This window comes from Xenopus laevis, chromosome 5S (assembly GCF_017654675.1).
Source record: "Xenopus laevis strain J_2021 chromosome 5S, Xenopus_laevis_v10.1, whole genome shotgun sequence".
In the NCBI taxonomy this organism is placed as follows: Eukaryota; Metazoa; Chordata; class Amphibia; order Anura; family Pipidae; genus Xenopus; species Xenopus laevis.
In genome coordinates, this window is record NC_054380.1 from 113,097,119 (window position 1) to 113,113,244 (window position 16,126).

The 16,126-nt window shown below is 39.2% G+C and overlaps 1 protein-coding gene across 3 annotated transcripts in view; it reads right to left on the reverse strand.

Moving 5' to 3' along the window:
• The window catches only part of wdr33.S (WD repeat domain 33 S homeolog), a 57,680-nt gene that overhangs the window by 10,388 nt on the left and 31,166 nt on the right, over positions 1-16,126 (reverse strand). For all 3 annotated transcript variants that reach the window (XM_018265816.2, XM_018265815.2, XM_018265814.2), the window contains exons 8-16: positions 12,027-12,153; positions 9,332-9,486; positions 9,172-9,250; positions 7,848-7,958; positions 7,672-7,766; positions 6,465-6,551; positions 6,240-6,379; positions 4,253-4,405; positions 609-2,702 (exon numbers count right to left, since the gene is read on the reverse strand). In XM_018265816.2, the coding sequence (XP_018121305.1) occupies positions 609-2,702; positions 4,253-4,405; positions 6,240-6,379; positions 6,465-6,551; positions 7,672-7,766; positions 7,848-7,958; positions 9,172-9,250; positions 9,332-9,486; positions 12,027-12,153 (3,041 nt within the window). The remainder of the gene's footprint in view (positions 1-608; positions 2,703-4,252; positions 4,406-6,239; positions 6,380-6,464; positions 6,552-7,671; positions 7,767-7,847; positions 7,959-9,171; positions 9,251-9,331; positions 9,487-12,026; positions 12,154-16,126) is intronic.

Here is a 16,126-nt window from a genome sequence, read left to right on the forward strand (position 1 = left end):
TTCCCCATTAAAAACTGTGGATAGTGATGTCAGTGGTTTCACTTAAAAAAATGTATGTACCCTTTGCATAAAATATGAAGATATGAAAAGTCACCATGGAGTTCCATGACCTGCATAAAAGCAATCGGACCAAGGCCTTATGATCATGAATCTCCTCAGTGACTTAAAATATCCTTACATTTCAAAACAGGATGGGAACATTATAAATTTACAAATATAGAAAAGAGGTAAGGGTAACAATGCATGGCCTGTGAGGTAGATGAACTGGTCAAAAACACGTTTCAAGCCTACTTGCTCATGTTGTGTGGAAAATAAACACTTTTGGAGCAGTCAATTTGCCTCCATTCCTTGTAAAACCTGTAGGTTAAAAGAGCCGGCTATTGAAAGGAAAGATTTGAGTTTGCATATGCTGGATACTCATCAATAAATAACATTCAAATATTTCTTCTGTCCTTATTGATATCCAAACCTCTAATTTATTTTGTTATGAAATTCTAGAAGACCAGCCTTTGAACGTTCACTATACACCACACAAGAGATTAGCTTGTGCTTTTTCCCATTTAGAATCCCTAGAAAAACCTTCTAAATTCACCGCTTGTCTTTATTACCTGGTTAAAAGGCCTGGGTCCATCTCCCAGTAATGGTGCCTTTTGTTGTGCTGGGTGAGATGCTCGTGCCGTGTTCTGCTGGCTATGAGGTCCTTGGGAGTTTCCTTGTGAAAGTCCAGGTTGAGGGCCTCTTAAATCCTGGGGGCCACCAATGTCAGCAGGTCCCCTACTATCCTGTAGATTTCGCAAATCCTGAGGGCTTCTCAGATCAGGGGATGCTCTTATTTCTTGTGGTCCATGGTCTGGCATGCCCCTCATATTCTGAGGGCCACGCATATCATGGGATGCTCTCATATCTTTTGGTCTTCTCATCTCCTGCGGGCCTCTCATATCTTGATGGCGCATATCAGGGGGAACCCTCATATCCTGATGACCACGCATTTCAGGTTGACCTCTTATATCGTGATGTCCACGCATTTCAGGAGGTCCCCTTAAATCATGAGGTCCACGCATGTCTGGTGGACCTCGCAAGTCCGGACCGCCTCTTATGTCCTGAAGGCCGCGCATATCTGGGTGTCCACGCATTTCTGGATGACCCCTCATATCCTGAGGACCACGCAAGTCAGGTGGACCACGCATATCTGGAGGTCCTTGCATATCTTGAGGGCCACGCATATCAGGATGTCCTCGCATTTCTTGAGGACCACGCATGTCAGGTGGACCTCGCATATCTTGTGAACCACGCATATCAGGTGGTCCCCGCATATCTTGTGGACCACGCATATCAGGAGGTCCCCGCATATCTTGTGGACCACGCATATCAGGAGGTCCCCGCATATCTTGTGGACCACGCATATCAGGTGGTCCCCGCATATCTTGGTGGACACGCATGTCAGGAGGACCTCTCATATCCTGTGGACCTCGCATGTCAGGCATACCCCTCATATCTTGGGGGCCACGCATGTCAGCTGGACCCCTCATGTTTTGTGGGCCACGCATGTCCATAGGTCCTCTTATATCCTGAAGGCCACGCATGTCTGGGGGTCCCCTAAGATCCTGAGGGCCACGCATGTCTGGGGGTCCTCTTGTATCCTGAGGGCCACGCATATCTGGGGGTCCCCTCATATCCTGAGGGCCACGCATATCTGTGGGGCCCCTGATATCATGGGGTCCTCTCATGTCTTGGGGCCCCCGCATATCTTGTGGGCCTCTGATATCAGATGGACCCCTCATATCTTGGGGTCCACGCATATCATGGGGTCCCCTAATATCCTGAGCCCCACGCAAATCTGGAGGTCCCCTAATATCTTGAGGACCACCCATACCAGAGGGACTCCTCATGTCTTGAGGACCACGTATATCATGAGGACCTCTCATATCCTGAGGACCACGCATATCCATTGGTACCCTGATATCTTGAGGGCCTCGCATGTCAGGGCCCCCTCTCATATCCTGAGGGCCCCGCATATCATTGGGTCCTCTTAAGTCTGCAGGACCTCTCATTTCCTGTGGTCCTCGCATATCTGAGGGCCCTCTCAGTTCCATAGGGCTCCGCATATCTTGTCCATGTCCAACTATTGCTCCAGAGGGGCCTCTCATGTCTTGTGCTGGATGCACTATTGCCATACCTTGATTAGGGCCTGAGCTTTCTCGAAGTCCATGTGGCATCGGACCTTCCCTTGGAGTAACTCCCATAAGAGGTCCTTGAGGACCAGGTGCCCCTTGCATGCTATGGTGAGAGGACATTCCTTGAATAGGTCTAGGACCAGATGGCCCCTGAGGCCCTAACTGATTTTGTGGCCCAGAGTTAACTGGGGGACCTTGTGCACCAATTGGTCCATGAGGAACTGGTAGTCTACTTGCACCAGGATGCATTTCTTGAGACCTCACCCCCTGTGGACCAGAAACCATAAAATTTTGTGGACCTGGGGCTGCTTGAGATCCTTGTGGAAGAAACTGTCCTGCAGGACCATGTTGCACATTCATCTGCTGTGGGGGGTGGGGCTGCTGGAATCTTTGCGTTTGCTGTGGCTGAGGTCCTGGAGCCTGGAATGTTGAGGGCCCATGTGAAGGTCCACCCAACGGAGATGGGAGACCCTGAAGTTGCCCAGGTGTCTCAGCTTGCTTCTGTGCTATTCTTTCTATCTTTAGTTGCTAGAGGAGAGAAAATAAAGAAAAGCATAGTAAAGAAAACATTCAAACAGAAAAGAAACAATCACTGAAACACTAGAGCAACTACTGGATTGAACATTAAAATGAAAAATAAAATTGAATTCACTTGACCTAATCAAGTAACAATAGACTGTATGCTCCTCAGAACTAAGGTAAGTTAGGAATATAAAAATGCAAGTTGAAATAAAAAGTACATTTAAAAAGTAGCATTCTACAATTTGTAATAATGTAAATGTGTGCAATCTGAGTCTAATAATTCTCGGCGGATTTCACATAAGTAAAAGTAGTGTTTGATTAATTACAATTAAGCCCTAAGCTAAGCTTTATTTCCCTGTAACTCACAACAGTATTGCTGTAAAGCCCGTTAAATTGTAGTGACCTCAGTTTCCTGCATACAGTGTGGCTTTAATGGGGATTGATCCTCAGACCTCCTGGTTACTAGCTGTTCACTCTGACAACCAGGCCAGGAGAGCAGCCAGCAAGTTCTCAATTGCTCATCTGCAGAGTCTCAAGTTTAGTCATTTTACTGCAGCATCCTCATTGGTGGGTTGGGGTCAGCCAATCAGGGCTGACCCTGCCCTATATTAGGACATCCCTCTTTACCACCAGAACCAGTAACATCAAAAAATTTTCAAAAAATTCATTAGAATACATCGAAAACAAAACACAAAGACAAATTAAGCTTTCAAATCGCAAAGTCTTTATCAAGAAATTTACCAAAACTCCGCTTGTGATCCTGTTCAGAAAGCAATCGCGCAATCCATCGTGCGCCACTCGATTTCTCCTCCCTGGCTATCTCCTATAAGGAAGGTAGGGAGGAGAAATCAAGCGCTGCAGGATGGATCACCCAATCGCTTTCTGAAGAGGATTGCAAGTGGAGTTTCGGTAAGTTATTTCTTAATAAAGACTTTGCGATTTAAACATTTCATTTGTTTTAGTCAAATTTTTTTTGATGTTACTGGTCCTTTAAAGACTCACCTTTCCTATATCTGCCTCCTCACCCCAGACACATACATTGTGAAATCTAACAGAAGTCTGGTTCCAATACGCCCAACTGCTAGCACACTGTTGCTTTTTTTATACTGCCATGGCCGGATTTACATAGCGGGTGCCCCTAGGCCCGCTGCTATTCGTTGCCCTCGTCCCCTGCCTTTTATTTGCGCAAACTTTCATCATTGCGACCTGTGCTATGGGTGATAGCTATTCTATCTCCTGCAAATTCTGAACCAATGTGGGTGTGGTTGGGCAGCATGCCGCCCCCTAAAATCCTGCCGCCCTAGGCCCAGGCCTTGGTGGCCTTTCCACAAATCCAGACCTGTATACTGCAAGTTCCAAAGATCTGGGAACCATTTCATTAATGAATAGTGCATAAAACAATTAATGATAATACAGTAAAGAAAGCAAAATATTAATACAACTGAAACAAGCAGGAGCAAATAGTGCAACAAAAATACAAAAAAAAAACAAAACTGTACGTATACATCTGTACCCTGGAACCACGTTAATAAACTTTAATATGAATAATAAATCACCTCCAGCAGCTGAGGATTGGTATATTGTAAAGCTGCCATCTCCTGTTCAATCTCTGCCTGGTTCTTCTTCTTTTCATCAGACATTTTCTCTTCCTTACGGTCAGGAACTCCTTCTGACGGTGGCATTAGCGGTACTTTGTTTTGCATCCATGCCTATGGGACAGAGAGATTGACACTAAGCAATCGGTGTTTATATTTAGAAGTAAGGCACGCATTAACTGTTTTCTAGAATTCTTCAAGAAAAACATTGTACCACCAAAATGTAGACCATAAACATAAGTTAAAGGGATACTGTCACAGGAAAAACTTTTTTTTTTTTCAAAACACATCAGTTAATAGTGCTGCTCCAGCAGACTTCTGCACTGAAATCATTTCCTCAAAAGAGCAAACACATTTTTTATATCTAATTTTGAAATCTCTATAGTAGGTTTACACTCATTAGCCGCACTTTTTGTATAGCCAGACTATGTGTTTCCCTGGAAGCTCCGTCCCTGGCCTCCTCTTATAAATTACAGTTTTGTCGAAGTATGGGAATCACACGCTGTAGGCAGAATAACTGCATTTAAGATTTATTAAATTTCCACACAACATGTTTCGGGCACCAAGGCCCTTTATCAAGTGCCCGATAAAGGGCCTTGGTGCCCGAAACATGTTGTGTGGAAATTTAATAAATCTTAAATGCAGTTATTCTGCCTACAGCGTGTGATTCCCATACTTCGACAAAACTGTAATTTTGAAATCTGCCATGGAGCTAGGCATATTGTCAGTTTCCCAGCTGCCCACAGTCATGTGACTTTACTGCTGTACTGCAAGATGGTGTGATATCACCCCCCCCCCCCAGCAGCCTAACAATAGAACAATGGGAAGGTATCCAGATAGCAGCTCCCTAACACAAGATAACAGCTGCCTGGTAGATCTCAGAACAGCACTCAATAGGAAAATCCAGGTCCCACTACGACACATTCAGTTACATTGAGTAGGAGAAACAACAGCCTGCCAGCAAGCTCTTTCTGAAAGCACATGACCTGAGATGGCTGCCTACACACCAATATTACAAGTAAAAAAATACACTTGCTGGTTCAGGAATGAAATTTTATATTGTAGAGTTAATTATTTGCAGTGTAATTTAGAAATAAAAACATTATAAAAATCATGACAGAAACCCTTTAAGAAAAAGCAAATAAACAAGTTAACATATACAATATTATATAAGACAGTATTCATAATGAGAAGGTGTTTGGGTCTTCTACGTCAGGGAGCATATAACTAAACCATGGTTCCATATCTTCAGGTATTTCATTTATCTATGTTAATCTGCTAAACCAGTTCCTACACATTCTGGATATTAGGTCCCATAGCCCTAGGTTACATTTAAGAGCATGGGCCACAGTCATGGTTTACAATGACTACATAAAGCAAAATAGAGCTAAATTGAATGCATGCATTAAAAAAATAGGTTAGACAGCTCACTCTGGGCTGCAAACAGTTTTATTATTCGTTTTTACTCCAACTATCAGATCAAGAACACTAGCACCTTCTGATGGATGGAACAGATGAATGGTCACCTCTCTTATTTATTTGCAATTACATACAAATGTTTTTAGTAGGGCTCTGGCCCTAGGACGTGTGGCGGGTATTAGAAAGCTTTTGTAAAGTATTTTCAGTTTAATGAATCATCATAGAACAGAGGCACCCAGACTATATCCGCATGGAGTCAACTCGTAGTAATATCGCTTCAGGTTTCAACTGTTACACCGCAATTGAACCAGTATCTTTAGAGAAGAAAACATATTTTATGTGATATCTGAATAATGGGAAGTCCCCAGAAGGGTAATCAGTTGGAATCAAGTATTAAGAATGTTGGAGATGCTGAGTTCTACTGATCACCAGCTTAAGATCAATTATTAGACCAATCTACCTTTCAGGCACAATAAGAAAAATATTACATATGCTACATGTTTTGTTTTACAGTGATGTCTTTTCTCACCTGCTGGAACTGAGCCGGAATGGGTTTAGCATAGGGAACCTTTTTCTGAGGAACTTTCTTCTGGTCTTTTTGCATTACTTCTTCCATCCCCCAGTCAAGCCCTGGTATGGTCATCTCCACAGAACTTGACTCTTCTTTACCTGGCAAAAAAAACAAAATATTAGTGAACATTATCATAGAAACAACAATAAGAGAGTTACAACAGTCACATAAATACTTTCTTACCCATTTGTTCCTGCTCCATAGCCATTTTCAGTTGCTCAGGGATTCCCATTCCAGGGATAATAGCTAAATTATTGGGCTCAACATCATCTGAAGAGAAATAAAAAAAAAAAAAAGGCTAATTGAAATGAAAATAGTACAGTTTACAAAGGTTTGAGAAAGAAAAGGTGATGGTACATAAAGTATAGTTTAGGCACTTAGAACATGGGATGATTCTGAACATTTTGTTGGCTGTGTTTTTGTTTGTAGAGCCAAACCCACCCAAAATGCCCCATGCCACATCCTACTGTGGCAAAAGCTTAAAATGCATCAACGCTAACTACGAGTTCTGCACAGTGTGCGATAGGCCTAATAGAAAAGAATTGTGAACAAAGAATTTGACTACAAGTCTAGTATTGTTAGATACTACTAGACATGCTCCAAATCCAAAAAAACCTGTGTTAGTAAATTATGTCTGTGGTGGCACAGAAGGACAAAGAAAATGAAAGTGTTGCCAATTTATTAGCCCCCAAATGAATACATTTTTTTTTTTTATCACAGCCTATGGTACTTTCCCTTTTAAGTGCCATGCCATCTGGTCTACTTTTCCCAGGGTTCATTGCAAAATATAGTAAAGTCAGCCTTTTAAAAATATTTTTGATGGTGTTTATTTTGGACAGGTATAAAGGATATACGGGAACACACTATAATGGTCCTGGGAAAAGAAGCCAAGATGGAAGCTCAAGGAGAAAGAACCCTGAGCAGTGCATTTCTCACAAATGGTAAAAAGCAATCAACTTGTTTCAGGGAGACACATTGGCACCTCTTAGTGAAGTTCACTTTACTTGTCATTAAATAGAAAGATGAACACTAAAAATCATTATGTTAAGGGCACATAAATTCCAATTTTAAACGTCACTTACAAATATGTGGTTGCTGGGGTCACTGAACCTAGCATTCACATGGTAGTTTTAATTGCTGCATGGACTTGGAAAGAAAGTGATAATTCCAACCAAAATGATCTTGGAATGTAAATGTCTTTCTTTTATACTAAATAATAAATATAAGGTGAACGCTTCCTGTTTTAATGCCTCAATAACCAATAAGTCTAGAAGCAGGATATGTCCAACTGGAGAATTAAAGACCATATGCACTGCTTCATAGGGTTTTATGAAGCTCAGCTTGCCCTACAAACATGCACTGGGCAGCACTAGAGAAAGTGAATATATACCGTATTCCATTCCATCCTCTGACATGCCAGGGAGTAAGTTCAAATTGTAACGATCACGCATTTTATCCCCAGGTCGATTTCTTGTCCAGAATTTGCTTTAAAAAGCAAAAAGGAAATGTTAGCAAAAGGAAAACATCAACAGAGCAAGTAACCTGGGAAATACTTCAGGTTATTACCTGGTGTGGTCATTAGATCCTGAGCACAGAATATGCCCTAAAGGATGCCATGCAAGACTCCAGATCATTCCTTCATGTGCAATTTCCATGCCACCAACTTCCTTCTCCACTCTGAAAAAAATAAATGGGAACTGCCACTGAAACATACACCCAAACTGTACTCGGTGATTAAAATTTTATTTTGTGACATTGAACTGGTTTATTAGTGTGTATCCTGACACTAACTTATTTTTCTTACTAAAAACAACCTAACAATGCTTTGGCAGTTATGCATTGTAAATTGATGACTAGGATTAATGGTAAAACAGGGTCCCTTTTTGCTAACTGGGAGTTGCAAATTTAAGTAGCAACTAAAAAATGCACTGGTAGTGCACCCAGAAATGCTCCCTCTCCAAGAAGCTGTAACAAGTACAGGAGACTACTATGCAAGTTAATGGAAGAAGTTGCAAGCCCACTGGTTCTGTGGATTTTTGGCCTACTTAAAGGAACATCAAAAATGAAAGTGTTTTAAAGAAATGGAAATATAATGTACTGTAGTTATGCACTAGTACAACTGGTGTGTTTGCTTCAACAACTCTACTACAGTTTATATAAACAGACTGCTGTGTAGCCATGGGTAACAGCCATTCAAAGCTGAAAAAGGGAAAAAAAGGCACAAGACACACAGCAGATATCAACTGTGTATCCTGTGCTTGAATGGTTGCCCACACACCAGCTTGTTTATATAAACTATAGTTGTGTTTCTGAACAAAATACACCAGTTCTACCAGTGCAGGGCAACCCTACATTATATTGTCATTCCTTTAAACCACTTTCATTTTCTGGTGTTACTGTTCCTTTAAAAAAGAGACACAAATTGCCTGAGATCTTGCTAGATTCCGCAAATAAGGAGCATATGTGAGTGTGTGTATGTATGTATGTATGTGGTCTGCAGCCAGAAAAAAATATTGGAACTGAGGATCTAACAAATCCATAGGGCACCCATAAACTTTAAAAAAAAAATCACAGGAATAGTCATAAATCAGATTTTCCTATTTATTTTCAAGCCATTCATGGATTCACATTTTCACAGAAAACCACCCTACTTCCAATTGACTTTTTAGAAATCATTAAAGATTATTATAATTTGTGCAAAAAATAAGTTTGGTATTTTTTGTGATTTAACTGTTGTGACCATAACTACTTTCAAATAAGTGCCCCCACAGTCAAATATCTAAACAACTAAAGTTGTTAAACAGATTCATCAAACATACTCTGCAGTTTATAATATGGTTTCCATTTTACATTCAGTACAAATATATTGAGCAGTATTCATATTACGTACCCAACATTCCAGAACAGCAATGAGCCATCAGATCCTCCACTAGCAAACAGACCCTCATGCACTGGATGCCAGGCAACAGCTAAAAAAATACAAGATATATAAGACAATGCAGTCCTTTGAAAATACAATGCAAAATCAAATTTCAAGAGTAATTTCTCACCTGTGGCCTCTTTTTTGTGGCCTCGAAAAACCTGTAGCTCTTCACGAAGGTTGCGGATGTCAAAGAGTTTACAGAGATGATCTCGTGAAGCAGTGAGCAGCCAATTCCCGTTCAAGTTCCATTTCACTTCCATAACTGTGTTCTTGTGTGCATGTCTATTTTTGAATAGATAAAAGTTGAAAATTATTATTTTGACTTCACACTTCTGTTTACTGAGGCAGGAAGAGAGAGTGCCAGTGGTAACATTTTAATTGTGAGGTTGGACACCTTAAGGAAGTATCTGAAATAGACAGACACTTCTTTTGAAAGAAGAAAAAAGGCATACCTGGGAGTCTTGCATGTTGGGCCCCTGTTACTAGGAAATAAGTGGATAGCGAAGTGCAAACCCGCAGGTTTAATTAACTACATATCAGTGTCATAATGATTTCTCCCTTTAATCTTTGACAACATATAACTAAAGTTCATTAAAGCGAGTGTTATTTATAGCATGGCATAAAAATAAATTTTTAGAATTAATGATGGATTGACTAAAAGTTTACTTGTCTAACTAAAGAAGTGATATTTTTATGTTTATTTTAGCTGAATTGTGTGCGGTATTTTATAGCATGCATTATTTTGTGCGATATTTTAGGGCAATTGATATAATCACACATTATTGGAGCAATCTATAGCACCTAAGACATTCGGGATACCACTGACAAAGTAGAAGACTCTTTTTACAATATTATAGTCATTCCTTTCACTGGGAAACTTAATATAATTCCATGACACAGAACCTAGTGCATTCTGGATCTGCCCAAAGTATCATGAAAATGTGTTAGTGGCTGTAGGTAAGGCTCCAGTTCCTCATAAAGGTCTTTAAAGGGTACCTGTCACCCAAAAAAATTGTTCAAAATTCTATTTTATCACATTAGTCAAACAACATGAACTTTAATTACACTATAGAAAATATCTGAATCTTGTTTCCTTCAATCTGGGAATTTATAATTATAGCACACAGGCAGGAGCCATTTTGTGGACACAAGACAAGCCTTGCATCAACTCAGAATCTTGTTTGTGCGCCAGAATGGGGGACCCGATGTCCATCCCCATGCCCTGGCTACACAATTTAACGGTTAAGAGAAAGGGGGAATGTGTGGAGAGTGGTGACATCTAGGAAGTGCTAAATGGAAAGTCAAAGTAATTGTCTGCCCCACCTCTATGCCTAAGGCATAGAGGAGGGGCAGACAATATTTCAACTGGCAGCTGAGATGTTTAAATGAGCTTACAACAGCTATGAATGCTTTAATAAAAAATAGAAATTGGATTTCATGTTTAATTTGAAAAGGACTTTTATTATACAGCTTTTTGTGTCTGGGTGACAGGTCCACTTTAATTGCTGCCCTACAGCTCCTCACTACATCTTCCTCTATTAATCCATCTGATGTTGTTTAGTAACGCCTACTACTAGGAGGTGTTAAATTTCGTAACTATCGCACAATTATATGCTTTTATTGCTTTAAAGATGTTAGTAAATAATGCGTTAATTCTATTCCATAAGTATCACAATGCAATTAGAATACCGCTGTGCAGAAATGTAGAATTCACGCTTGCGATATGTCTATTAGCGCATGCGAAAATACTAGGGATGCACCGAATCCACTATTTTGGATTCTGCTGAACCCCCGAATCCTTTGTGAAAGATTCTGCCAAATACCGAACCCTAATTTGCATATGCAAATTATGGGTGGGAAGGGGAAAACATTTTTACTTCCTTGTTTTGTGACAAAGTCACACAATTTCCCCCCACCCCTAATTTGCTTATGCAAATTAGGATTCGGCTTTGGTTTCCGCCGGGCAGAAGGATTCGGCCGAATCCTGCTGAAAAAGGCCGAACCGAATCCTGGATTCGGTGCATCCCTAGAAAATACTTTGATTAAAAAGTGCGTTAAGGAATAATTACCTTTAGTGAATCGTCCCCATAGTGTGCTCAGTAGTACAATGCAAGTGTGGATAGGGAACAGGTTGAACTACCCGTTATACATTTTATAAAAACAGTTCCTTCTCCTAACACCACCTTTGAGGACCTAGGTGCACCAGGCTAAGTGTAAAGGTGTTGTGGGTCAGGTGTTCTGAAAAAAACTAGAATGTCAGGAAGGCTACAAACGTCCAAATTGGTCCCTGGACCTCTGCCATTGACTTATACATGAACTCAGCAGGTTTTAGGAGGCAAAAAGTCAAATTCTAATTTTTCAAGGGCTGCAGTTTGATAAATCTTGAAATTTGAATTTAAAGTCGAAGCGAGTTTGGATAATTCACAATTCAATTTTGAGATTTTGACCATAAAAAAAAAAATTGAAAATTTGAATTTTTAATTTGACTCTTATTAAATCCGCCCCTTAATCGGACTAGGTCAGCAATGAAAAATGCAACGAAAAAAACCATGGAAATATGTGGCTTAGCTGTGATTGAGCTGTGCAATGTAAAAAAAATTGTGTGACAATGAGCGATGACAAACAATGTAATTCAATAGCATTATTCCAACTGGCATTAATAACCTTTTTACTTATAAATTTTATTTAGTGGAGACAGAAAGCAAACTTACATAAGATGTGTCTGAATGACTAAGTTACAAAGTCTAATAGAAATAAAGAAACATTTGGTATAATTTGAATGTTGTTCCTCTCCCCTTTTAAGAGGTTATTTGTGAACTTACAGTGTTGCAAGGCTCTGTCCATTTTTGGGATCCCAGAATTTTATTGGCTGTTGGCTGTCTTTGCTTCCAGAGACAAGAAGTCCTTTAGTTGGGTGCCAGTCAACACACTTTACATCTGCACCATGTCCTGAATGTGAAAATATTATGTTGTAGTTGGAAAACACTTTGTTAAAAACAAAAACAATCCTTTCTAGTCTTAGAAGTATACAAAAATCTTTCCTCCGACATGTCATTACTTTGAAAGAAGTCACTTCTATCTGAGGAAAATATTCCAGTATGGTTACAGACTTTTCTTGGTCTGTTGTGAAGCAGTCATTAATTTTCCAACCTAGATTTTATTCTTCTCCAGAATTATATCCTACCATTGTATAATTCAAATATCAAATGACCTGTATCTTGATTTCAGATGATTTACAAATGGCAGATCCAAAAAATAGATTCATCCTAATTTCTAACTCGGATTTAAAACTCAGTTAAAAAGAACTGAGGTACAATGGATACACCGATTGAAGTCATTGAGCCCCCATGGGTTGAAAAAGGATTTTGATTTACATCTGTTCATTTGAGATAGATACATGCTTATTTGTGAATTCAGCAATAACTAGGATGTGAAATTTGACAGATCCGTATAGAGCTGGTTGATGTGTATGCTGTATAGATAAGATTACATTGCATTCTGTATTATGTTTTTGAATGTCTATTATATTTCGTAATCCTTTAGGCACCATGGAGCGAGTGTAACCATCAGTTATTAAAGGTGAGTTCTGATGTCATTTCTGTCACATGACTCACTGAAACTTGTGTACTATAATAAATAAAGTACCCCCAGTTGCAAAATAGGAGGATATCAGATGATACCTCGGAGTTCCATGACCTGTATAAAAACACTTGGCCTTCGGCCTCGTGTTTTTATATGGTCATGAAACTCCTCGGTAACTTATTACATATTAACCAGGTTAAGATATGTTATCAAATGGGGATTTGGAGGTATTGTTGCTGCATAAATGCAAATTTCTATGTATTATAAAATCTTTAACTGGCTTAATGAAGTGCCTTTATCTGAATGCTAAAGCTCTACAAGCTACTTAAGCAAAGCAAGCAATAGGCTATTCATGCTTCCAGTGGCAAATTCTTGGCAGTAACTTCAATCTTAGCATTTTTCATGCACACAACACAATAGGATACGTCCACGATTTCACAATACTTAGCATGTCATCTCTTTTGAATAATTACAACCTAACCGTAACAAATTAGCATCAACTCCTTTAATTTGCCATATACTGTACTCACCAACATCTAAACTAGCCAGACTGTAAATACTGAACTGGATGCTCATAACATCTTATCTTTTAATTATAAAACCTCATTCCAACATACCTGCCATGAAAGCAATCCATGGGGGCAATTAAATCTGAGATTTCCAGAGGTTTGCTGTAAAAGGGATTTCAAGTTCAGCAGAAGGGCAGCAAACACCAAGAGCTGCCCCTCCATTGCCTACACTAGACCATAAGATTGCCCTTGAAAGTTAGATGGTTATCACGCAGAAACGCTGATTTAAAGTCACAGACCTTAAAGTTCATTGGACAGTCCAGCAGATTACCATTAAAGTAAATGTAAGGGGCAATACAGAGTATTTTGCAGACCCTTCACTGTTCCAGACATGGCTCCAACAACAAACCCTGGGAATCTCCCCAGAGCTTGCTATAAGCCAGGGATCCCCAACCTTTTGAAGCCATGAGCAACAATCAGAAGTAAAAGGAGTTGGGGAGCAAGACTAGCATGAAAAATGTTCTTGGGGTGCCAAATAAGTGCTGTGATTGGCCATTTGGTAGCACCTATGTGGATTGTCAACCTACATTAAGGCTCTGTTTGGCAGCAAACCTTGCCTCCAAGTCTGGAATTCAAAAATAAGCTCCTGCTTTGAGGACACTGGGAGCAACATCCAAGGGGTTGGAGAGGAAACATGTTGTTCATGAGGTACTGGTTGGGGGATCACTGTTATAAGCAATTTTAGGACAAAAGAGTTTTATATCCCGCAACTGCAGTATAGGCTCTATTAGACTGCATGCCTGGTGTGTAAAACAATTTGTTGGCCATACACGATTCCCAACCGAAGTCCGTGTAATATAGATATTGGTGAGTATGTTTGACAATTGAATCAGCAAATGTCTCAGTGCATAGTTCATCTGCATATGAGGAGGAGCTACAACTCCAGAACATCAGAAAGGGGCTTTATTCAACTTGTTTCCTATCATGTTTTATGGGACAAAGGGACTGGTAGATAGGGGCAATTTGACTGCCACCGTTTCTACCTGATTACTGCAGCAGTAAAAATGCTCATGTAGCATTAGACTTTAGAGAGGAAAACCTATAGCCATGGTCCTTTTTGAGACCCATAAAGCTAACCAGTAGTGAGAGTAGATTTTTGTTAGTTTAATAGATTTTGAAACAGTTTCCGAGTCTTCATTTTCCTCAGTGATACCATTCCTATGACTATGAGTAAGTGCCCCAACAGTTACAAAACGCATCAGGATCATTTTTAGTCTCTCGTGTCATAATAAATGCTGCTGCATTTTTAATTATTTTTGCTTGATTTTTGGGAAACTCACATTATTCTGCTTTGACTATAAATTTGCACTGGTGTGAATTGTGCAACCCTTTACCCACCTTTATATATTTTTTCAATGGGACTGCGGTATTTTGGGCTAGTGCCTCCACTTGATTTTTTGTTTTGCTACATTGCATAATTTTTTGTACAGGTATGGGACCTGTTATCCAGAGTGCTCAGTACCTGTGGCTTTCCGGGTAATCGATCTTTCCATAATTTGGATCTTCATACCTTAAGTCTACTAGAAAATCCCGTAAATGTAAAATAAACGCCCTTGGCTGGTTCTGCTTCCAGTAAGGATTAATTATATCTTAGTTTGGATCAAGTACAAGTTACGGTTTTATTATTTCAGAGAAAAAGGAAATCATTTTTAAGAATTTGGATTATTTGATTATAATGGAGTCTATGGGAGACAGCCTTTCCATAATTTGGAGCTTTCTGGATAATGAATCCCATACCTGTTTTAGTAAATATTGCCCTTTTACATTGAGACACCACTTTGTGATGGTCTATGTGTTCCCTTGGAGATGACCTGACAGGAATTAATGGAGCCCTGTATAAGGTGGAAGTGTGGGAGTTAAAGACAGAGCTCTGTATATTCATTGGCTGAGTAAACTAGAATGTATGGGTGTTCGTAGTTTGTATGAGAGCTCAGTGCTACCCAGGAGGGTGCCTCTTAGTACTTAAAATGGTAGTTTTTAGATTTTGCTATGATACAATGACACGTTAGAACAAAAGTATATTTTTATGAAAATGGTGTATTTATTTAGATGAACAGTGTTTTACATATGGGCTGTTTTTATATTTTATTTTTATAGAGCCCTGCAATGTTCAGGGGGATAGTTTCTTTTAAAGACAAATGTATGATTTTTAATAATTTTTGAAGCTAAACATGAAAAACCAAAACTAGTTCCAGTTAGAAAACTGTTTGGAAGGCTAACTACCTCTAAGAAAATTAAAAAAAAGTTTTATATAAGTGTATACGGAGGGGTTTTTTTTTATAACACAATACAACATAAAAAATTAATTCAGTGCATGGAAATTAAAATATCACAGGAAACTGAATTTCATGGGAATATTTACAATTCAGTAAAATAAGGAAATTGGTTAAGGGTCTGAAATAAAATGTATGTATATCTAATATAACATTTATATAAAAAGATGATTCAACTTGATGTTATATGAATGAACATTTTGTAGCATTATTTTTTTCTCCAATATAAGTGTCCATTTCAAGGCACCTTTTATCACATTACATATTTTTGGGCAAGCCACAAGAATACCGAAGTGGACTAAGCAGCAGATATCAACTAAAATAAAACATGTTTATGTCATATTTCAATGGGAAGTTCAATTTCCAAACAAATTCTCTCAATTTTTCTTTTTTTTTTTTTTGAACAAAAATGACTTATTTTTCAATTGCTTTTGATTTTTGACCGTTTTTTCAATATTGAAATCTTAAGTTTAATTTTCTCCTTAAGCTGGCCATAGA